The following is a 23,736-nucleotide window of genomic DNA, read 5'->3' on the forward strand; positions in this document are numbered from 1 at the left end:
TAATGATTACTTATATCTTGATTAAGGTATAAAATCAAGACGAGTATAAGGAGATACTCACAATAAGAATCACCTATATGAGTGTTGAACTGGGGCCGGTTCTATGAGAATGAAGAGGCTAAATTCTCTAGAAACACTTATGAAAACCAGGCGCGTTCAAGGCCAAAATGAACACAACAGTGAGAACCACGATGTGTTAGAAGATATTTTGTGTGAGATCTATTGTCTTGGCTTACACAAACGGCTGAACAATTCAAGGCATCGCGTCCATTGGTTAGCCAGTAAGTCCGATAGGTTATCAATAGGGAAGGTTCAAGGCCGAAAACTACCTATCCTGATGCAAGATATTTTCGACTTATACTCTTTCGTTAAGTCTGCATATTGTTGCATTTCCGTTGTCATCAAATTCCATTCATGTGGGGGATTGTTGGAAATGGTTATAAAATTCTGGATAAAACCAGAATTTTTTCATAAGTTCGGTCTATTTTTTAGGTGGGCCCCGAGTGTCGATTTACTCGGGTCAAAGTGGTAACGCGTTCTATGCCGCGTTGTGATTCACGTGGTATATTTTGTTGCTCAAAACCATTACCGAGTGAATGGGAAATTGAAGCCAAAGTGTGCTCCATGGAAATGGAGTTTTGGTGGAAATTCCTTAAGGTTGTAAATTGGCTTGTCCCACATTGATTTGGTGGGAAGTTTTGAAAGGGTTTATAAGGCTTAGGGTGAGATACTTGGGGTGTGCCCCAAGGGGTACCCAAGTGTTTTAGAGGGAGAGGTTATGGGCAAAATGGGCTAGACCCATTGGACCCAAAAATCATCACACACGCGCGCGCGCCGCCGCCGCCGCCGTCCGTCCGGTTGGGCTTCTAATCTTTTTTGGGCCAAAAACATTTGAATTTAATTAAATTGGTTTGTTTTTTTTGTTCATCCAAATAGGGCCCTTCCCGGTTTCGAACAGAATTAAACTGTTTTGGATTTATTGCTCATCCAAACAGAGCCTTTCCCGTTTTCAAACAGAATTAAACTGTTTTGGATTTATTGCTCATCCAAACAGAGCCCTTCCCGTCCTCTCCCGTTTCTAACAGGTTTCATACCTGTTCAATTCAAATCCAAAAGCCACCTTTACATCTATAAATAGACTAGCCTCCCATTTGGATTTCATTCCAATTTTCGTACTCCATACTCTGCAAATTATATTCTTCATCTTGCTGCATTTTATTTCCGAAAGAAAGAGTGTAAACACTTAGTGTGTTCGTAAGGCAAACAATTTGTAGTGCTGCTATTGTTTGTGGTAGATCATTTCATCCTGGGAGATAGACGTCCATATTCTGAAAGCACCGTGGAGAGGACGAATCTGTCTTAAGGACACAGTGTTAAACACTGCACTTGATCAGAAAAATTATTCATATAAATTAACCAAGTAAGTTGTTTAATTTAATTCTGTTTTTATTTGTTTATTTAATCAGATTTTAATTTTGTTTTTGTAACAAAATAAAATCTGCAGTTTTATTTATTTATTTATTATTTCAAGTTTGATTTTTGTAATCAAACAAATTCTCTCTTTTTCTTTATTTCTTTTAATTCTAATTGTTGTTGTGTACACAATAGAATTAATTCTTTTAAATACAGTGAAGATTGTCGAACAGGGACGACTGATATTCGATCAATGTAATTTTTTACAGATATAAAATATTCGACAAATTATACACATTGACAATTTAAATTATCAAAACAAAACTCATAATAAATCTCACGTAATTAGCAGTACGCTCCGGACCACTATGTGAACCGAAAAAAAATCTCTCCCCAAATTAAAAGTGAGAAGCCGTATCTATTTCATGATAATAGATTCACCTTATTAATCTTATCTATTTCATAATATAATAACTTCACGTGATAATAACTTCACGTCATTGATTGAATAAGAAAAATTTGTATAATATATTAATTCATATAATATTCACTTAATTGTATCTATTTCATAATATAATAGTTTCATGTCATCAGTTAAGTACGAAAATTTTATATAATATATTAATTTATATAATACTTCATTTAAGAAGAAGGAATTATAAAGAATATGAGGTCCGCCTAACACTTGCTGACCTAAAAATAAAATATTATTAGGAGATTTTTAATATATAAATATAAATTCAAATAATATTATTAATTTTGAATTTTTTTTTTATAAATTTTTTTGTAAGGGTTATAAAACAAAAAGGAATGAAAATTGCCATAAGTTATCCAGTAATTACAGCTTACATATTTAAAATGAAGTCTATGCTAAGGAGAAAAAAAGTTGAAGACTAAACCTCAACCTATTCTAAATTAGTGGAATTTTTTTTTTTAAATGTTAAAGTGAGTCTTTTTATAATTATAGATGAGATATTTTCAAAATATGTAGAGTTTTTTTTTTTTAATTTAATAAAGTGAACATTTTAAAGTAGAATAGGTACTTTTCATTTATAAACTAAATGGATAGATGCATTTTCTAAATCTGTGGATATTACGCTTGTGAGTAGATGCATTTTTTTTTTTTTGGTTGTGTGAGGCCCTTTTCAAAGTAGGTGTTATAAAAAAATAAAAACAATTCTTGTTAACAAGTGTCTTTATAACATTACTTACCCAAAAAAATCTTAATAACATTAGTTAAGAAAATTTAGAAGAAGACTGCTATATATTCCGTTATTTTGTCACCATTATATTACTAGATATATGGCATGATAGTATCGTTTTTATTAATTTCTTAATAATTATATCTCTAAATAAGAAAATCAATCATAAATGTCCATATAAGTGGTGATACAATCTAGTGAAAAAAATCCAATAACATAAAATCTTTCTCAATTTAAAATAATTATAAATTTTTTATGACAAATACTTGTTAAGAAAATAGAAAACCATTTCAAAAGAGTTAATAAATAAATTTAGACCACTCTTTAATAAAATTATCTTATAACTTTTCAATGGGGCCTTAAGAAATTTTGGGAAAATGGGGTTTTTTTTCAAGTAGGGGCCTAAAGCGCAAGTTTCACTCGCTTCGGTTTTAAGCTGGCCCTGTCTTTAACACAAGAATAAAATTATGGACAAGTAATTTTTTATTGCCTATTGCCAATGAGAGTAGGGCCCTAAGTAAATGCAATGAAAAGACTCGAAAATAACTAATAATGTATGGGTGTTGATTTTCGATCACACAATTAAAAGGGCAACTCAGCTAAAGAGTACGGGTAGAATATATTAAGTCCAACAGCCTGTAACAAGAAGATGAGCATACTAAGCCCAACAACCTGTAATAAGAAGATGAGAATATACCACAATGGTTCGTCCACCCGAGATACTCCGACAATCAAGTCAGTAATCAATATCTTTAACAAATAATAAATTGTGCTTAAACTTATAAGAAAACGCTTACCTTAGACCCACAAAGGTGTCTTGTTTTTATAACCAGCAGTGACCCGATTCCTTTAGAACCCTCACTTTAATGGACTCAGGCTCAATACTCATTCTGGACCCTCATCTAAATAAAGATAAACTCTCCTTGAGCTTTATCTTTATCTAAACTGCGATCCTCTCCTGTTCTAAGACTCTTGCACCTTATTCACATATCTCGGATTCCGATATCCGAAGATAACCTCAACCTATCCGAGATTATCTCGACAGCGTGACCAAGCCACGTTGCAACTCGACTGACATTTCAGCGTCACCTTAGCCCCGTATTGTCATTCACAAAATACTCTCCCCACATAATTAAACAATTAATGTATTGACAGTAAAACAAAAAAATGTCTTAAACAACAAACGTCACCACCTGGAGCATTCACACTTGAAACAAAGACTTATAGGGCATCCTATAATGACTTCCACGAAAAAAAATAATATTTGTATTATTTGTAACGTAAAAAAAAAGACTTATGGGACTATCAATAATTCAATATCAAAATCATCATAGTATGTTGGTTGGTTACTTCTTGGAAAGAGTCTTATAGTTGCCATCAAAGAAATAAACAAAAGCAATTTGCCTAATAATTGTTTTCCAATATTATAATAAAATAAAATAATAAAAAAAAAAATAAATGAAAACAGATTTTATTGTAATAAGCATTTACTCTTGCATTGCCATAGATCACTAAACCTCAGTTGACTTGGAGCATTACGAATTCTCAGTTTTAAAACTCAGTTCACCTCACCATTTCCTCTTAATTATCCCTTCAAACACAAAGCCTACTGCTGCAAACAAGACTTTTTCGGGGGACTTATGCCCTCCACACTTGAAGCAAATCTCTCTTCGAATCTTAAAAATATGCAAGGGATTGCCGCTTGCAATTGTAGCGATAAGTGGTGTTTTGGCTACAAAGGACAAGAGCAGAATAGATGAATGAGAAATGCTTTATCACAATGTTTGTGCTGAATTAGCGGGCAATGATAAATAAGAGAGTATGAAAAAAGCAATATCTCTCAATTACAATGATCTGCCTTATTATCAAAAGATTTGATATGAAATAATAAAATTTTGGAATATGAAAGATGATCTAGCTTTGTAGTATGAAATGAGACCTAATTTATTAATATGATGGAGTTTTGTAATATGAAATGTCATGTAGTTTTGGAATATAAAATAGGACCTAATTTATTAATATGATAAATACTATGAGAAAAAATTGTAAATGAAATTTGTTTGTATAACATTTTTTACCTTTATTATTTTATTTAGCATTTTCTCCATCCTAAATATTTGTCCATATATTATTGGCCTATTTAGTGCAGCTTATCATAATTTGAAAATTGATAATCAAAAAGTAAAAGTTAAAAATAGGTAGTTTTTTTAGCTTTAGATAATGATTTTTTTTTTAAACATATTTAAGTTGTTCTTATCTAATAAGCATTATATAAAATAGTTTGATATAAACCCTAAAAAACTTATTTAACATTTTTCTAATAATAGTAATTAGCGCCATAACGTGGTGGTCTGTGATAGTGAAAAATTTATGAATAATATGATATATTATGAATAATAATTTACAAATTATAAGAATTCTAAAATGTAAAATAAAGAATAAATAAATAAAAATAAATAAATATTAAATATAATATTTTAGTATTTCGGCACCAAAATTTTATGACTCCAAAGCCTTGCCCAAAACTGATATATTTTTCACATGATTATTGATGATGACTAAGGGATCAAGGTACAATTGGGAGGGATGTGTGCTAAGATGGGAGCCAATTGTTAACTCTCTTTTTATGATTCAAACGGTGTAGAGTTTGTAGAGAAGATGATTCATAAAGAAAAAAAATTCAAATTAATCATATTATATTTAACTTAAAACAATATATAATTTATTTTTAAAATAATATATTATTTTTCGTTCTTTAAATTAATTAGCCTATGTTTGGCAAGTGGGTTTGCAGGCTTTTTTGGTTATTTTAGCTACAAAAAACAAAATAGGCTATTTTAGCCATAACAAACAAAACATCACATCCAACCCATAATCATTACATTCTTCTCTCACAAAAAACTCAAAAAAGCCAAAAAATCCTTCCCAAACCAAACTTTTAAACCCAGACTAAAATAACCAAAAAAACCTAAAAGCTAAAAAATCAACCCACTTCTCAAACGGAGGCTTAGTCAACGACGCTTATTTTGTTTCTCTCTCCTTTCTACTTTCATCCTACTTTCCCCATCCCTATCCCACCTTTATATATTCACTTTTTCAGTGGATAGGATAGGCATGGCATGGTCCAGCTTTTTTACTTAGGCGTCTAGACCGGCTTAAAATAGTCCCTCCTGAATCACAAATCAAGAGAAAAAGTCACTTTAAAAAATAAAATAAAATTTAGAGTTGGATTTTCCTCAGATTTAAAAGGAGTTGTTAAGATTTTGGTTATTTGAATAGTTTATTTTAAAAATTCTTAATATATATTATTTCTAAAAAATATTAAATAAATCCAATAATTAAAAATTTTTAATTTTATATTTGTCACTAAAAAATTATTAAATTTATTAGTCTATATAATATTGCTTTTAAGACTTACATGAATCCCCTCAAAAGAAGAGAGAATAGAAATTAAAAGTATTCTTTCCTAACTTTTTAATAATTAGATCTTTTAATTTATTTAAATTGTTTTAATTTTATAAATTATTCACTGACACAAATTATCAAAATTTAACATTAAAAAATATATATAAATAACACTCATAAAGTGCACCAAACAAGACCAAGGAAACCACTTAAACCACAAACATCCCCTCATGGAGCATTCTCACTCCGGACAAAGACTTGCATCTTGCAGTGACAGGAAATTCTAATGTACACCATTTTAAAAAAAATTATTATGTATTATATATATTCTTAATTAAGTTTTTTTTTAAATTATAACTAATTTTTTTGTTTAATTATATTACGATTTTGGTTATAATTTATAAATTTTTTAATTATATCTCATTTTTTTATTTAGTTATGATATTTTTTAATTATAATTTAAAAAATTAAAGTTATATTATCTTTCCTTTTAATTATAAATGCATATAATGCACATTGACACCCCGTTTGTTTTGGGTATAGAAGAGGGGAGGGGATTAAGATAGCAGTGGGGAGGGGATTAAGATAGAAGAGGGGAGGGGACTAACAATCCCCTCACTATTAATCCCCTCACTATCAATCCCCTCCCTTCTATCACTGAAAACAAACGGGAAGTGAAGGTGTTCATTTCCCAGCAGTGACTTTCACGAAAAACAACAAAGTTTACACGCAATCAAAGACTTTAACATTATCAATTTATCACAACAGAATACTCGTTACTTCCTAGAAAGAGTGCGGAAGTTGTCATCTCTGTTTTCACAAAAATAAAATAAAAGAAAATAAAAAATGCCATCTCTGTTTTCGCTCAAACCTCAGTTGAGTTTTTGAGCATTACAAATTCCCGGCTTTGAAACTCAATTCAGAAAACCATTTCCTCCTAATTATCCCCTCAAACACAAAGCCTAATACTTCTAACAAACACACACAAAACAGAAAATGGCTGAAACTGCAGTGTTCCATCTTCTAGCCAGCTTTGCACCCTTCCTTCAGGGAGAGGTGAATTTGTTGAGTGGAGTTCGGGAAGCAATGGAAGACATCAGAGATGAATTCGAGCGCATGTCGGCTTTCCTTAGAGTTGCTGATGCTAAGGAAGAAAGTGACCCTCAACTCAAAGTTTGGGTCAAACAAGTTCGAGATGCTGCTTATGACACGGAAGATGTTCTTGACAAATTCAAGCCTCACCTTGCACATCATCACGGCGATGGATTCGGTGGTTTTCTTCGTAAGGTTTTCTACCTTGCCAAGACTTTAAAAGCTCGCCACCAAATTGCTTCTGAAATTCAAAGGATCAAGTCCAGGGTCATCAATATTTCCGACGGACATAAAAGATACCATGATAAATATGGTATACCAGAGCAAGGCTCAAGGTCGAATGTTGTTAACAATTCATGGTATGATTATCGTGGCGATGCACTTCTACTCAAAGAAGCAAAGCTAGTGGGCATCGAAATGCCCAAAAGACAATTGATGGAGTGGCTAGTCGAGGGAGATTCTGGGTTGAAAGCGGTTTCTGTGGTGGGAATGGGGGGATTAGGCAAAACCACCTTGGTTAAAAAAGTCTACGATGATGCAACGGCGAAGAAACATTTTGACAGCCACGCTTGGCTCACTGTTTCCGAGTCATTAAGGGCTGAGGATCTCCTGAAGGACATGATTCAACAACTCTTTGAAGAAATCATGCAACCAGTCCCTATTGGAGTTGAAACTATGAGCATCAATAGGCTAAAATGTCTGGCTAATGATTTTCTGCAGCAAAGGAGGTACGTGGTTGTTTTTGATGATGTTTGGAATGTCAATGCTTGGGAGGCTATCAAATATGTGCTGCCTGACAACAATTGTGGTAGCCGTGTCATTCTCACAACTCGTTTCACCCATATAGCTTCTACCTGTTGCGAAGAAACTAATGGTTATGTTTATGACTTGATGCCGTTGTCCCAAGAGGAGTCTTGGACGCTGTTTTGCAACAAGAATTTTCGGGGGAACTTATGCCCTCCAAACTTGAAACAAATTTCTCTTCGAATCTTAAAAAGATGCGAGGGATTGCCGCTTGCAATTGTAGCGATAAGTGGTGTTTTGGCTACAAAGGACAGGAGCAGAATAGAAGAATGGGAAATGCTTTATCGCAGCCTTGGTGCTGAATTAGAGGGCAATGACAAACTAGAGAGTATGAAAAAAGCGCTCTCTCTTAGTTACAATGATCTACCTCATTATCTGAAGATTTGTTTCTTGTACTTGAGCATTTTCCGGGAGGATCAACGGATATTGTGCAAAGCAGTAATTCCACGTTGGACAGCAGAAGGATTTGTGAATGCTATTGAGGGGAAGACACTAGAAGAAGTTGCAAATGGCTACCTCGATGAGCTATTCAATACGAGCTTGATTCAAGTGGCAGAGAGATATCCAGATGGAAGGCCTTTATGTTTCTGTATTCACGACCTGATGCGTAAAATTATTGTTTCAAAGGCAAGAGAGCAAAACATTGTAACAACAATTTGCAGACAGGGCTCAACGAGGCCGGAGAAGGTCCGCCGCCTATTGATCCGAAGCACCTCAGATAATGTGGAATATAGCGAGCGTTTTTCTCTACTTCGTTCTCTGTTTGTGTGGGGGCCAATGGATTCATTGCCTATTGCATCCTTGCGTGAGTTGTTTAGACGTAGTTCGAGGCTGCTAAATGTGTTAGATTTTGGAGGTACTCCATTAGATACTATACCAGATGAAGTTTTTAAACTGATCCATCTCAGGTACCTTGGCTTGAGGAATACAAAAGTGAAGATGGTCCCAAAGTTGATTGGGAAGCTTGAGAAATTGGAGACCTTAGATCTAGGAGGAACCTATGTGACTGAGTTGCCTGATGAAATCCTACACCTTCAGAAATTGCGCAATCTCCTATCATATTATTTGAAATCTAGAATCACTTATTTTGAATTTGGAGATATGCGTGGCTTTAAAGCTCCATCTCAGATAGGAAGCTTGCAATCACTACAAGTGCTGTCGATGATAGAGGCAGACCAAAGAAGTGAATGTGGGGTCAGTATGGTGAAAGAGCTGGGGAGGCTAACCCAACTAAGGGAGTTACACATTGGGAATTTAAGAAGAGAAGATGGGGTGACTCTCTGCTCTTCCATTGAGAAGCTCGGCAATCTTCGCAGATTAGAGATAATTTCAACGAAAGAGGATGAGATCCTTGATTTGCAATCTTTGTCTCCAGTTCCTCGATTTCTTCAACTGTTACACTTGATTGGACATTTGGAGAAATTTCCGCACTGGATACCTTCTCTCCATGGCCTTGTCGATTTAACTTTTAGGGTGGAGCAAGTTAAGGGATGATCCTTTGCAATCCCTACAAGAATTACCCAATTTGGCTAAGCTTATACTTGAGCAGGCATACGAAGGGGAGGGACTGTGTTTCAAGGCAGGAGGATTTCAGAGGCTTAAACATTTACATCTTTATAAATTAAAAGGATTGAGATGGGTGAGAGTGGAGGAGGGAGCAATGCCCCACCTTGAAGGTCTAAGTATCAGAAATAGTGAATTGATGGAGGAGGTCCCATCAGGCATCCAACATCTAAAGAACCTCCAAACGTTTGAGCTTTGTGAAATGTCTGAGAAATTGATTTCAAAGTTAGATCGAGAAGTACAAGATGAGGATTACAGAAACATAGCGCACATTCCTGAAGTTATAATTTGGTACCGGGAACATGATCAATGGAAAGTAAGGTTTTTATGAAGAGAGAGGAAGAGAAAGGAGAAGAGCTCTCTCTAGATTGGATCAGTGTCATAGTAAATAACCATTTTTTTCGCCCTTTTTGCCATTTTTATTACATATTGTAACCATGATTTATTTTCTTCTTGATGTAGATGATAATTGGCAAGAGTAATTGATTGCACTTTATTTTTACTTATTTAGCTTCTATTTGTTTGCTGGGGCGATTCTAAGAAATTTTTTTTTTTTTTTTTTTTTTTTCAGGTAGGCATTCAAAAATTTAAATTTTATAAATATACTAATTTAGACTTTTCAAATTACATACAAAAAAAAAAAATCTAATTAATTGATATAATTATTTCAAAAATTAAAATGTGGATACAAAAACTTTAATATAAATATATTTTGTGCTTATCACTGGTATGATAAAATGAAACATTTTTTTTCTTGTAAAGTCTAACTTCTTCTCTCCAAAAAAAAAAAGTTTCTTAGAAGAAGGAATAATATATTAATTTATATAATATATTGATTTATATAATATTTCACTTAATCATATCTAATTCATAATATAATAGTTTCAGGTCGTTGGTTGAGTAAGAAATATAATATTTCATTTCGAATCTCAAAAGAAGAAGGAATAATAAAGAATCATTCAACTCAGGCCAGCCTAACACTCGTTGACCTACAATAAAATGTTATTAAGAGACTTTTAATATATAAATATAAATTCAAATAATATTATTTATTTTATTTTATTTTTTTTATAAAATTTTTGTAAGTGTTATAAAACAAAAAGAAATGAAAATTGCTATAAGTTATCCAGTAATTAGAGCATACACATTTAAAATGAAGTCTGTGCTAAGGAGAAAAAAAAAATTGAAAACTAAACCTCAACCTATTTTAAATTGGTGGAAGTTTTTTTAAATATTAAAATGAGTCTGTTTTATAATTATAGATGAGATATTTTCAAAATAGGTAGAGTTCTATTTTTTTTTTTTTTAATTTAATAAAGTGAACATTTTAAAGTAGAATAGGTACTTTTCATTTGTAAACTAAATCGACAGAAGCATTTTCTAAATCTGTGGATATTATGCTTGTGAGTAGATAATTTATTTTTTTGATTGTGTGCAGGCTTTTTTCAAAGTGTGCAATATTATATCTATTTAAACTCTTATTAACAATTTTATTAAAAATATACATGTCTAAATATCATTAGATGTTTAAATATCATTACTTTTTTAACAATTAATCACATTAGGCCTTTTGTATTTTTAGTAAGATTGTTAAAATGTGTAGAATTATTCTTTTAAAATAGGCATTCTAAAAAATAAAAATGATCTTATTATCGAGTGTTTAATACATTCGTTAAGAAGATTTAAAAAAAGACTACTATATATCACGTTATTTTGTCGTCATTATATCACTGGATATATGGCAAGATATTATTATTTTTTATTAATTCCTTATGAAAAATTTAAAAAATCCGAAGATATTGATTTGTAATTATATTTCAATTTTAAATAATGAATGACAATCCCAATTAAACAATGAAAGATACACCGACACAACGATTTAACGTGAAAAAATCACAATTGGAGCGCCTCCAATTATGATAAAAGAATCACGGGTCAAAGCCACAAAATAATCCATTAAGAAGACAAAGGAATTACACAAGTGTACTCTACTTAGCAAATCCACACCCGAATTGAACTGACCCCAATGTGTTTCTTCCACCACTGTCTTCACCTCGGAATTGTCTTGTTCAACGTTGAATTCATAACATTAATGTTGAATTCACGACGATGAGCCACTCTAGAATCCACCAAAGCTTCAAGCCCAAGTTCCTTGAAATCCACTGAAGAGCAACTCTCTCTTTTGTAAACGAAACAATAATAACAACCTTTGATGTTGGACAATCTAAAGGTCGCTGATCAATCGATCACCTTCTATACACCAAAGAAACTCATATAAACTAGCTTCTAATATAAAGCATTTTGTTTTTTCTTCCTTTCTGAAAATTTGGAAGGCTCAAAACCTAAAAACAATGAACAGGGAAAACGCACTTTATAGAAAACAGGATCGCGTAGACCGCTCGAGCGCATATTTCGCCGCTTGAGCGGTGTGACTAAAGACGATGCAAAACAAATAGGCTAACCGCTTGAGTGTAACTTTCCCAGAAGTTTAGGCGCTCTGGAAAAATACTGGATGATCATTTTCTTCGCTTGAGCACATAAATGACCGCTTGACTGCATTTTTTCTTTTTGCTTCATGGGCGCTGCCTCACGACCCCGCTGTGGGGTTGCCTCGAACCCTCCATAGGACACTACCCCCTAGACCCCTGTGAACTGATCCAGCAGTTTGATCTCCGTACTTAGTCATCAAAGTGCCAAACATGAAATGATTAATTCGGGTTGGATTCACATCTAAATACTCATAGCCTCACTGAAATAAAAGATCGAATAAAATTACAACTGAAAGGAGTTTTGTCAAACAGAATTACTAGTTACAGAAACCTAATACCTTAATAATTATATTTTTAAATAAAAAAATCAATCATAAATGTTTATACAAGTGGTGATACGATCTAATAAAAAAAATCTTATAACGTATCATCTTTCTCAATTTAAAATAACTATAAATTTTTTATGACAAATACTTGTTAAGAAAATAGACAACCATTTCAAAAGAGTTAATAAATGAATGGGAAAAATTATGCAAATAGTCCCTATAATTTACACGATGTGTCAATTTGATCCCTGTAGTTTCAATTTGCTCAATTTTGCCTCTTAATTTAACGGATTGTATCATTTTAGTCCAATAAATAACGGTTGTTAAGTTAATTTAACGGAAAGTAAAACAATGTCTCAATTTGGTCCTTGTATTTTTCACAATGTGTCAATTTAATCCCTTTCAAAATCGAGAAAATTGAAACTACAGGGACCAAATTGACACATTGTTTGACCTTCCGTTAAATTAACTTAACAACCGTTATTTATTGGACTAAAATGACACAATCCGTTAAATTAAGGAAAAAAATCGAGCAAATTGAAACTATAGGGACCAAATTGACACATCATGTAAACTACATGGACTATTTGCATAATTTACCCTAAATGAATTTAGAGCACTCTTTAATAAAATTATCTTTTGACTTTTCAAGGGGGGTTTGTGGAATTTTGAGAACATGGGGTCTTTTATTAGGGCTGGGTATAGGGTTATTCGATCCGCCCAACCTGTCCAACCCGAACCAAACCACATGCGAATGGGCGGTTTCACATACACAATGTAGGCGGATGCGGTTTGAAATATGGCATGATTGCGGGTTTTACCTACACCCGCAAGAATCCGCCCGTACTTAAATTTTTTATTATTATTATTTTTTATTTTTTAAAACCTGGACCGTTGATTAGGATAGATATTTTTGCCCAACAAAACCCTAATCTCTCAAAAGTTTTTAATTTATTTAATTGGTTTGAATTGAATGGCGTCTAACAAAAAATTGTTATTATTTTATTATTACATTTAGAATGAATTGTAAAAGTTAATAAAGGATTACTTACATTTTGGAATTACTTTTATTGAAGTTTAATAGCAGTTGTTCTATGTGTACCAAAATATATACAGTTGAAAATATGAACAAATTGAAGATTCATAACAAATTGAAAATATATACAGTTGTTGTGTGTGGTTCTGATAGCTTGGATGAATTTAGTTGCTCATTGTTTATTCTTTTTTTTTTGTTTAAATTTTTTTTGAACCATGCTTATTGTTTAAAGGAAAAAATCCTATCCGCAAACTGTCTGTAACTGCCCGCATATCCATGAACCCTACTCGCATAAATCGCAACTCGCATTGCGGGCGGTTGCGGGTTGAATTTTCCCCAAACTGCAAACATGCGGGCGAGACCAAACCGTTCAAAATTGAATTGCGACCACCCCTATCTTTTATCAAGTGGGGGCTAAAGCACAAGTTTCACTCACTTTGGCTTTAAGTAGAGAAGTTATTGGTTGGTTCTGGAATATCGTCACGTGATACTTTAACGATATTTTAATATTGATAGAAGTGGTGGAATTCACAATTTTATATTAAGTGTGATTGGTAAAGAATGCCGCCACATGATACTCCAAGAACACCAAATAATTTTTACTGACTTTAACACAAGAAGAATAAAATCTCCTTTGACAATATCACTTTTTAGCCTAGAAGTTAAAAAGTTACTATAAAAAATCAAAAAACCAATAACCTAAACTAAAAAGTCAAAAATTCTATTTTCTTTCTACTTTTTGCACATCTTTTCGTAAAAACTAAAAAGTCATTCTAAACATGCTAATTTTTTTATTTTATATTTTAGTTAAAAAGTTAAAAATTACTAAAATAACTTGTTCCCAAACGAGGTCTAAGATGACAAATTACTAAAATAACCTATTTATCATGAGAGTACGGCCCTAAGCGAATCCAACGAAAAAAAACTCGAAAAAAATTAATAATGAAACAATTAATATATTAATATTAAAACAAACAAAGTCTTAAACAACAAACGTCACCACCTAAGCATTCACATTTGAAACAAAGACTCATAAGGCATCCTACAATAACTTCCACCAAAAAAAATAAAAATTGTATCGCGCAAACAAAGACTAAGGACTATCAATAATTCAATATCAAAATCATCACAGTATGGTGGTTGGTTACTTCCTGAAAAAAGTCATGAGTTTATATTTAGATTCAAATGTATGACATGAGTTCTTTTATTTTATCGTTAGATTTTATTTCATATTCTGATACTGATTTATATTTTTTTTAAATAATATTTATTTAACATGTTTTCTTTATTTGTTAGGACATTTGTTAGTTAAATATCATTTTTCTTCATAAAGCCAATATTTGTATTTTTCCAGAGACTTTCCTTTTGGATATGGAGACTTTTTATTATTTGTGAATTTATTAGATTTCTTTCTAATATATCTACTCCAAGATTTTGATTTTTCTTTATAAGGATTAAATTTTATTTTTTGAAAATTTTTCTATTTTTTTTTTTTATAAATTTCTTCTTTTTAACCAATGGTTTGAATTTTTTGTCACAACCATAACTTCTTACCATATCTTTGATTTTTGAATAGCATCTATAATCTATATATGCATTTTTTTTTTTATATCTTTTATAACTTGTCGTTCTACACGATATTTCTTTATAACTTCTCGTACAAAAACTATTCCTCTACCTTAAAAATCACATATTTGATTCTTTTTTAATAGCCTTTCAAATTCTTTGAGATAGTTCATCCCATGGTTTAGGAAGTTTGGCTATAAATTATTTTTGCCAATGAATAGTACCTTTTAGGTGTCGTTTATAGAACCATTTTTTATAGGACCATTTTTTATATTCACAAGCATAATTTTCAAAATAGCTATTCGTATCTTAATTAGATTTGTAAATGTTATTTTTTGTTCAATTCCCAATTGGTTAAGAGTTGTTCCACAAAATTCTCGTTTAAGGTTATCTACCATAAACATGATACTCTCTTCAGGAATAGTTAGAGCTAACCATTGAGCTCTTATGTTATTATTATCTGATAATAGAGTATCCCAAAATTTTACAGCTTAACCTCTTAGAGTAGCTTTTACAAAAAAACATTTAGGCCACTGGCAACTATTGCTTATCCCGCTACAACAATTCTTATTGCTTGATCCCAATTATCTATAACCTCTTCTATGTTAGTTATACAGTCGAGATCAAAATATATTTTATATTTAGTAACAAGCTCATTTTTTGTAGTTTTAAAATAAAGTCATATTTTATATGAGTTTTTAATGGTTCTCTTTTTCCAAACTCTTTATTTCCTTCTTAAAAGATTTTTCTTCATTGTCTCCAAAGATATTCATAAAATCAGAATTTTCCCAAAAATTGAAATTTCCAAATGATTTGTTTATTTCAGATATTTCAGCGTTTCTTTTTGATTGATAGCGTTGTTATTTTAACTCCGTTGGATCAATAGAATCGTTTATTGATTTTCTAAGCAATTTTTCTCCTTCATAATTATCCATCTATAGATTCAAATTTTTTTTGCAGATTTTTTGAGGATATTCCTTCTATAGAATTTTTTGGCGTGGATGTACTACTACCATCCTGATCTTTTTCATCTTTTGCTGTTTTTGCAGTTTGTCCAGTAACCATAAAAGAAATTCCAAATGTTTTAATAAAACTTTCTTTTTGATTTTTAAGAGAAATTTTTTTATTTTATTTCTCTTAACTCTTTAGAAATTTTAATAATTATGATATTTTGATTTCTGCAAATATTAAGAGTTTCATTACTCACATTCATTAGACTATGGGGAATTTGTTAAAAACGCCATTATAATAAAACTTTAACGCATTAAAAACAAGTATAAAAAGTTTCTTTGAAAAGTTTAATACATATCATTATTATCAAAATATATTTAATGAGTAATTTAATATTTGAAACTTTAAAATAATATAACTTTTGATCTGAATGTCCGGTTTTAATAAAATTAGTATTTTTAAAATCTTTTTTATCAAGATCTATCAAATAAGATCCATATTAATTATGAAATTCTTAAAAAAAAAAAAAATTACCGTCAAAATTGACCTAAACAGTAATATGTTACCTTAGTTCACAGTAACATTTTACTATTACAAAAAAAACAGAATACATATTTACTTTTGATTTTTGGAGTGAGTTCTCAAGATTGAAATTTTTTTTTCGATTTTATTGAGATTATCCACAATGCTTAGATCTCTTGACGAAGTGACTATCATCAAGTTGAACTCATATATCACAATTTCTCTCACATATTTGCTGAACTTCTCATTTAAATTTTTATCGGTTCAGATTTTAGATCACTACAAGAATTAACACTTTTGGCAACAAAAAAATTGGTCGCTAAAAGTCTATTTTTGGTCGGCAAAAGTTATCCGCGACCAATTTTTTTGGTCGCTACTTTGGTCGCCAATTGAGGGTCGGCAAAAGTAATTCGCGACCAAAATTTTGGTTGGTCGGGAAAAGTCGGATTTGTCGACTAAATTTTTGGTCGCGAAATATATCATTACCGCGACTAATTCGTTTAGTCGCTAAAACACTTTGGTCGCGAAAAGTGATATTTTCACGACCAAAAAGTTTGGTCGCCAATCGTGACATTCCGCGACCAAAAAATTTGATCGCCAATTGTGACATTCCACTACCAAAAAAGGTTTTGGTCGCCATTTGTTACTTTTCGCGACCAAAACTTTTGGTCGGCAAAACTGAGTTTCCACGACCAAGAGCTATTTTGGTCGGCAATAAATGTATTTTTTGCGACCAAAACTCTTGGTCGGCAATTGTCATTTTTTGCGGAAAAAAATTATTATTTGTCGCGACTAATAAATTGGTCGCCAAAGCAGGAAAACAATACACCTATAATTCCTAATAATTCATTCAATCCATAATAAACCTAAGATGTTATGCAAACTAATAATTCATTTAAAACACAAACTAGAAGTACTCAAGTGCTAAATATTGATACAATATAAAATAAACTTTCTATATATACATGTAGCTAAAACTGATATCCATGACCAGAGAACAAGAACTTTATCTTGCAATATCAGAAAAAAAATCAATAGGTGACCGATAAAACCATTGTAGTAAAAATGCAAATAAAGACAAAACAAAGATTATAATAGTAAAAAGTAGGTATTGGTAGGAAGAAACAGAAATATTATCTATAAAGTTATCAAGGCATCGTCGCATTTAGACAAGTAGAAGCAAAAACTCACCGCTGCGATCCTTTACAACCTTGTACATTAAGAGTAATAGATCAACAAGACAACAAAATATTACAACTCATCTCCACAATTCAAGTAGACGGGGTAGCAAAACTTGCTTTTTTACACTCAATCAGCGCAGCAAAAGCCACAATGATCATGGTAGATCAGCACCAAATTCTAACAGTTAGATAATCTAGAACCGGCAGCCCTATGATAGATACGAGTAGTTATTATTAGTGAACACGGTAGTGCTCTTGGGGTGAACACAACACTTCTTGCCACAGGCCAATGAAAATCACTTCTTCAAGAGGTTGCGCGAGAAAATCTTCTTGCAGTATGGACTGGTGCGTAGGATGCTGTGAGGCCGAACTGCATGGACTAATGAAGCATGGAGAGTGCCCTGGTTCAAGACAAACGATAAAATTAACACATCATAGGAGCAACAAAATGGCGATAAAAATAAATAAATAAATATATATATATATAGAGAGAGAGAGAGAGAAGAATTTATTTAATTTAACCAAGTAAATAGCCCTTGGCAGAGTAGAATGACAAAAAAATATTCATGTATCCGACACAAGGCTTAGTTTGGTTTGGTTTGGTTTGGTTTGGTTTATCAGGTACGTGTGCACAGGGTAAAGGCATGCAAACACAAGGTGTTACCCTAAGAAGCATGGACACTTCTAAAAAGGTAACGTATCATGTTTGATACCAACATGACATGACACTCATCAGATACTTCCTAACACTATATACATGAACACAATACAAGTTTGAATGAAATAACTTGGAATCGAATAATAAAAACAAAAGCAATTTAAATTTATACTTATTTTCCTTCTTTAAACTCTAAAAACTATTATCTTTGACTTAAATGTATTCATATACATGCCGTATAATAATTATTTATCCTAATAATAAATATGTGTTACTTTCTCTCTTAGCCAAAAGTATGACATGCCAAAATCCTGAACTCAGACCAACTTTGTACCTGAACTTTATTTCCTTTTATAAATTCAAAGAAAACCAATAGAAAGTGTATTATGAAACTGAGTTCTTAAGAAAATTAGCCAATTTTAAAGTGTTTACCAATTTTTTTTCACCTTAGCTCATTTCAGTGTGAAAAATCCAGATACAGCCAAATAGTCATCAAACATTCAGATTTGCCAGCCAAAGTAGAGTGAATGTCATGAAGCATGTTAATGAAATGAGAGCCATGTTGATTTCCGTACCTTGCTAACTTCAAGTGCAGATTGAATGACATAGTTGGCAAAAGGGTCTTGCAGCAACTGTTCAAAGTGAGGCACTGAAAGCAATTCATGGATGATTCTTGGACGGCTCTCTTCAAAATGTTTGAGGCATTTTTCAACAACATGACTGCTGAATTTTTGCATCGAGAGGTGCACATAGTGCCCTTCAAACTGAGAAATCAAGCCGGCAGCAGCTAAAGGGATCTCCTGTATAACGTATTGGACAACATAATTTCTGGGATCAAAAAAAAAACAAGCATTCAATTCAAAACAAAATATTAAAATATGCCATGAAGCCAAATACAAATAATTAAAGCAACCATCACAAGACCAAATTACTTCTAATGAGATACAGAGGTAAAGGGGTAGAGGTTTATACGGATGTACATAGTGCAAGAAAATGATAAAAATTAACTGCTGACATATACACGAACAATTAATATTCACAGCTATAAGAAAGCAGTATTGAGGCAGAGATTTGGAGATATCTATAATACAATTTACAAGTAAGGTATAATATGTTCATTAGCATAGTTTTATAATGCGAATGGTGAGATAGATGGTAGAAAAATAAAAATAAGCACGTGTGAAAAAGTCTAAGAGTAACCAGAGATATGGACAAATAACAACACATCAACTGAGATCAGCCAGTGTAACTTGGAAAAGCTGCAGTTAATTGCTGTAAGTCAAAAGGTCGTTTGGATCATAATCAAAGATAAATGCATTAACACATGGCATTTCACCACTTTAAGAAATGTGAAAAAGATGATCATTATGATGATTTGATGATGATGATGATGATGATGATGATGACGACAAAAATGAAAGGAGAAAGGAGGGAACAGGATGCTAAACAAACATGGGTTATGGCTGTGAGAAAGGAAGACAACAAAAGAGAGGACTTCAATTAGAGTTGACTGTATAATTTGTTTTATGACCATTATACCAATTAGTGTGAATTCAATTAATATAGAGCTAACTAGGAGGAGAGAGCAAATTGAATGGAGGCAGTAAGAAGCTGTCAGTTATGCTGTTTAACCCAGAGCCTCCCATCAAACCATCAATAAAATCGTTTGGCCTCCAACTCAATCAACCTTGTTGCTAGATCTTATATATTTCAATTCTCCAGTCTGAAACTAGGGAAAGTGAGGCCAGTTTAAGTTGGGAAAACCACCTGTAATATTGCTCATACTCTGAAACTAGTCTAAAGCCCTTCAATAAATGGATCACCGCGGCCAAAACCCATGCGGGAAAGGCTACCATGTGCACCCCAGAAAGGGTGCATATGGTATGCGCCTGATGTAAAAAGTGCAACTTTTATCATAAAATGTATAACTTTTATCACAAAAAGTATAACTTTTTTTTTCACAAAAATTGTAACTTTTTGCTTCTCGCAAAAAGTAGAACTTAAATCACAAAAACATAACTTTAACTTTTAGGGTGCACATCATAACTTCACCATTTATAGCTTTCATTACAAAAATCATAACTTCCATCACAAAAATTCATGACTTCTATCACAAAATCGTAATTTTTCTTACAATGTGCAAGTGCACATTGTAGCATTTCCTGCCTACTTAGAAATGAGTTGGAATGGGCTTAATCAAACAAACCCATTTATAACATGAAAAAGAAACCCAACCAAACTCAAACCCTTAAAATCACTGTCTGATCAAAACAACCATTAAAATCAATGGAAGATTCCACAGGCCAGGTCAATAAATTGCGAACTCTATCCGTTACATTAGTGTGTCAGATCTCAATGCTCAATACTTTTTTAGCAATGAAACATAAATCATGGCCTAGCTAAGTACAAACTACAAAGGGTGAACTAGTCACAATGAAATGAGCTAATGCTAAGTAAGAAGGCCAGTGGAGCATGAAAAGTCTGCCCAGGGTTTTCAAGATGAAGCATTGTTTAGCAATTACAGTTTAAAGAACAATTACGAAGAATAATCTCCACATCTGATGATAAAACACAACAGTCAACAATTTATGTATCTAGTGATTGGTAGGTTGAGCAAGCTATTGATGGGAGAGCCACTTTAGCATGATTCTCTAACCAGAAGGAACCTCTCACATTAATGATCAACTTGAAGGAGACAAAGATGTTAAGGCAGTGCTTTGTTTTTTTTTTTTCCGTTACCATATTACTAAATGCAGTGATATTCAAAAGCAAGATTTTGAGTAACAAATAATAGAATTACAGAGAAATCAATAATTCCTAACAAGAATGCAAACAAACCGTATCACAGCATGAAAATGATTACTTTTTAGTGAGCAAAAATACTCATTTGTTGGATATATTTCTATGTGGATCATTCTATCAAAATACAGCCATAAGCATGCATACATAGTACATAAAAAATATTCAATCAAAGATATCATCCAAACTTTTCAAAAAAAATTACCCAAAAGCATCTTGAGCAAGAAGAAGCCCATAAGCAGCAATTGCTGCAACCAACTTTTCCTGATATTTCCCAACTGACTTATCAATGCATCGATTCAGAACACAACATCCATGCTGATGAGTTGCAATATCAACACAGAACTTTGTAGCAGCATCAAATATAAACTGCCAAAGATTAAAAAACAGAGAAGACAAAGCAGGTAATGAGAATCAAATTAAAGGAATAATTATGTAATCATAGTACAGACTAAAATTAAACCATTTAGGAATGAAGACATATCTGGTCGAAGGCTTTCCACAGGCTCACGCAAATTACAGTTTAAAGATTAGAGCATGTGAAAGAAACCATGTTGTTAACACAAATTACCTAGAATGAAATATTCTGTTTTGCTGGATTACTATCAAACTTATATGTTCTCAATTAATATTCCAACTCAGACATAGTAATCCAGTTTATACCACACAACTTTGGCACTGGGGGGCAATTCAATAATAAAAATTAAAAAAGACAGTAGTCCTTACCTGAGAAATCTTGAGAGTAACAGAAAAAATGGTTGTATGAGTAGAGACGGCAACAGAATGAGTCAATTGTTTCATGCTCCAGCCCTTGGGATATGTTTGAGCCTTACATAACCAGGTGCAAGTTTATTTTATCCTCATTTATTTTCCTGATATTAATTATATATGTTTGTCTCCATATTAGGTACAGAACAATACTTATTTCATTATCTCATCCAATCCCACCCCATGCCAATGCATCATTTTGGGGAAATATTTAAACCTAAATTGGTATTGGATTGAAACAGAAGGGGAAAACCAGCGGGTTTGGCCTGTATTGTTCCAAATCTCTACATTGCCATTACTGAATATAACTAACTATATGCTACAGACGAGATGCAATATCTAAGAGTTCATGCTTCGGTCAAGCATCATTATCCATTCAAGCATCAGATTGCAAATACATTCAAGTTCTTCTCTGATTTTCTTTAATTTTCTTTAATTTTCTTGAAATAGTGAGCAAAATGAAGAAAATAATTAGCCCCAAATCGAAGGAGACATAGAGAGGAAGACAGAGACACACACCCACACACACAGAGAGAAAGAGAGAGAGGGTGAAATAAAGGACATACCTACCCGAGACAAAGCGATGGTAGTGCTAACCCTTACGGTGTGCTCGTCTCACCCTTGCGGTGATGCTCCAATAACAGAGAGGAGGGCAGCGTGAGGCGTGAGAGAGAAGAGACACAGAGGCGTGAGGCGTGAGGCGTGAGAGAAGAGAAAGGGGGAGGTGATCACCATGTAGATCCAAGAGAGACTCCGAATGATTGATTCAATGTGCCTAGGGTTCGAATCGAACGCAAAGACGAGAGAGAGAGAGTGGTTCGGTGTTGTTTGTTCGCTTGTCTCGCACCTATTTCAAAGAGAAATGAAAGAGGAGAAAATGAGAAAGTGTGAGCTAACAGATTCTAAGATTAAAAATTTCAAGGGAGACTGACCCAAAGGTCCAAACCCAACATATCATACCCCATTTAGACCCAAAACAAATTTAATACTCCATTAAGTCCTCAAATTAACAATAAGACGAAAATACCCACAATATATCATCCAATTTACACGCGCGCAACCATCTCTCACGTCCCCATCATCTCAGTCCGATCACTACACTGTCACGTCTCCGCCGCTCGAAATCGACTCCTCAGTCCTCCATCTCTCTTCCGTTCAACTCCATCCCCTCTGAAACCCTAACCCTAACCAGAAAACGTAACCGTTCATCTTCATCACCCACAATCATCTCAGTCTGATCAGTACACTGTTACATCTCCGCCGCTCGAAATCGCATTCTCAATCCTCCATCTCTCCTCCGTTCGACTCCATTCTCTCTGAAACCCTACCCTAACCACAAAACCAAACCGTTCAACTTCAACACAACACCAAGCCGTTCATATTCTCCAATCGGCGACTCTCAACAACACGAAGAACCATCACCACTCTGAAGAGATTTCATAGTTCCTGACTTCCGATTCACAAAAATGGGGAAAAAAAGTAACATCTCTCTTCACCTATTCATTATTTTTCATTCACATTTGTACATCATTCTTTAATATTTCTTATATACACATTTTACATACTTCCAAATGTATAAACCCTCTTTTAATATATATATAGTCCCCTGTTTTTCAACATTCTAAACACTATTTTTGCACATAAATCCCTGTTTTTACACATTCAACACCTTATTCTTATTCTTGTTGTTCAATATTGGCTTCTCTTATTCTTATTTTTGAATTTTTAATCTTCTTGTTGTTATTGTTGCTTTTTACAAAATACAATGGGCTGTTCCTATTGTTCATACTGTTTCCTTATAAAAACTGCAACATCATAGTGTTTCATTTCATCACTATACAAGCAACATATCTAAATTTATTCAAAATGCAAATGAAACTGCAAAATTACACAGTTTAACCACTACTCAAAACAAATAGCTAACTTATTATAAAGTGCAAATCAAACTGTCAAATTATACA

General features: G+C 32.8%; 2 protein-coding genes across 2 annotated transcripts; one reads left to right on the forward strand and one right to left on the reverse strand.

Moving 5' to 3' along the window:
* The first annotated feature begins 7,016 nt into the window (after positions 1-7,016).
* LOC145805305 (disease resistance protein RPM1-like) lies at positions 7,017-9,410 on the forward strand. The gene has a single exon (XM_082900419.1). It carries the CDS (start codon positions 7,017-7,019, stop codon positions 9,408-9,410), a length of 2,394 nt encoding a protein of 797 aa, XP_082756545.1.
* An 8,076-nt stretch (positions 9,411-17,486) lies between these two features.
* On the reverse strand, positions 17,487-21,808 carry LOC145805306 (putative pumilio homolog 7, chloroplastic). The gene is made up of 4 exons (XM_082900420.1): positions 21,734-21,808; positions 21,213-21,376; positions 18,784-19,036; positions 17,487-17,951 (listed from the first exon to the last, which is right to left on the reverse strand). Exons 1-4 carry the CDS (start codon positions 21,806-21,808, stop codon positions 17,847-17,849), a joined length of 597 nt encoding a protein of 198 aa, XP_082756546.1. The 3' UTR covers positions 17,487-17,846.
* Positions 21,809-23,736: the final 1,928 nt, after the last annotated feature.

This window comes from Camellia sinensis, chromosome 13 (genome assembly GCF_055761805.1).
Source record: "Camellia sinensis isolate YWXY chromosome 13, ASM5576180v1, whole genome shotgun sequence".
In the NCBI taxonomy this organism is placed as follows: Eukaryota; Viridiplantae; Streptophyta; class Magnoliopsida; order Ericales; family Theaceae; genus Camellia; species Camellia sinensis.

Excerpts from the sequence above, each read along its gene's own strand:
- LOC145805305 (XM_082900419.1), top strand. The coding sequence starts at position 7,017 with ATGGCTGAAACTGCAGTGTTCCATCTTCTAGCCAGCTTTGCACCCTTC.
- LOC145805306 (XM_082900420.1), bottom strand. The coding sequence starts at position 21,808 with ATGAAACAATTGACTCATTCTGTTGCCGTCTCTACTCATACAACCATT. Across the intron at positions 21,377-21,733 it reads TTACTCTCAAGATTTCTCAG|TTTATATTTGATGCTGCTAC; the intron begins GTAAGGACTACT and ends AATCTTTGGCAG. Across the intron at positions 19,037-21,212 it reads CTTGCTCAAGATGCTTTTGG|AAATTATGTTGTCCAATACG; the intron begins GTAATTTTTTTT and ends TTTTGATCCCAG.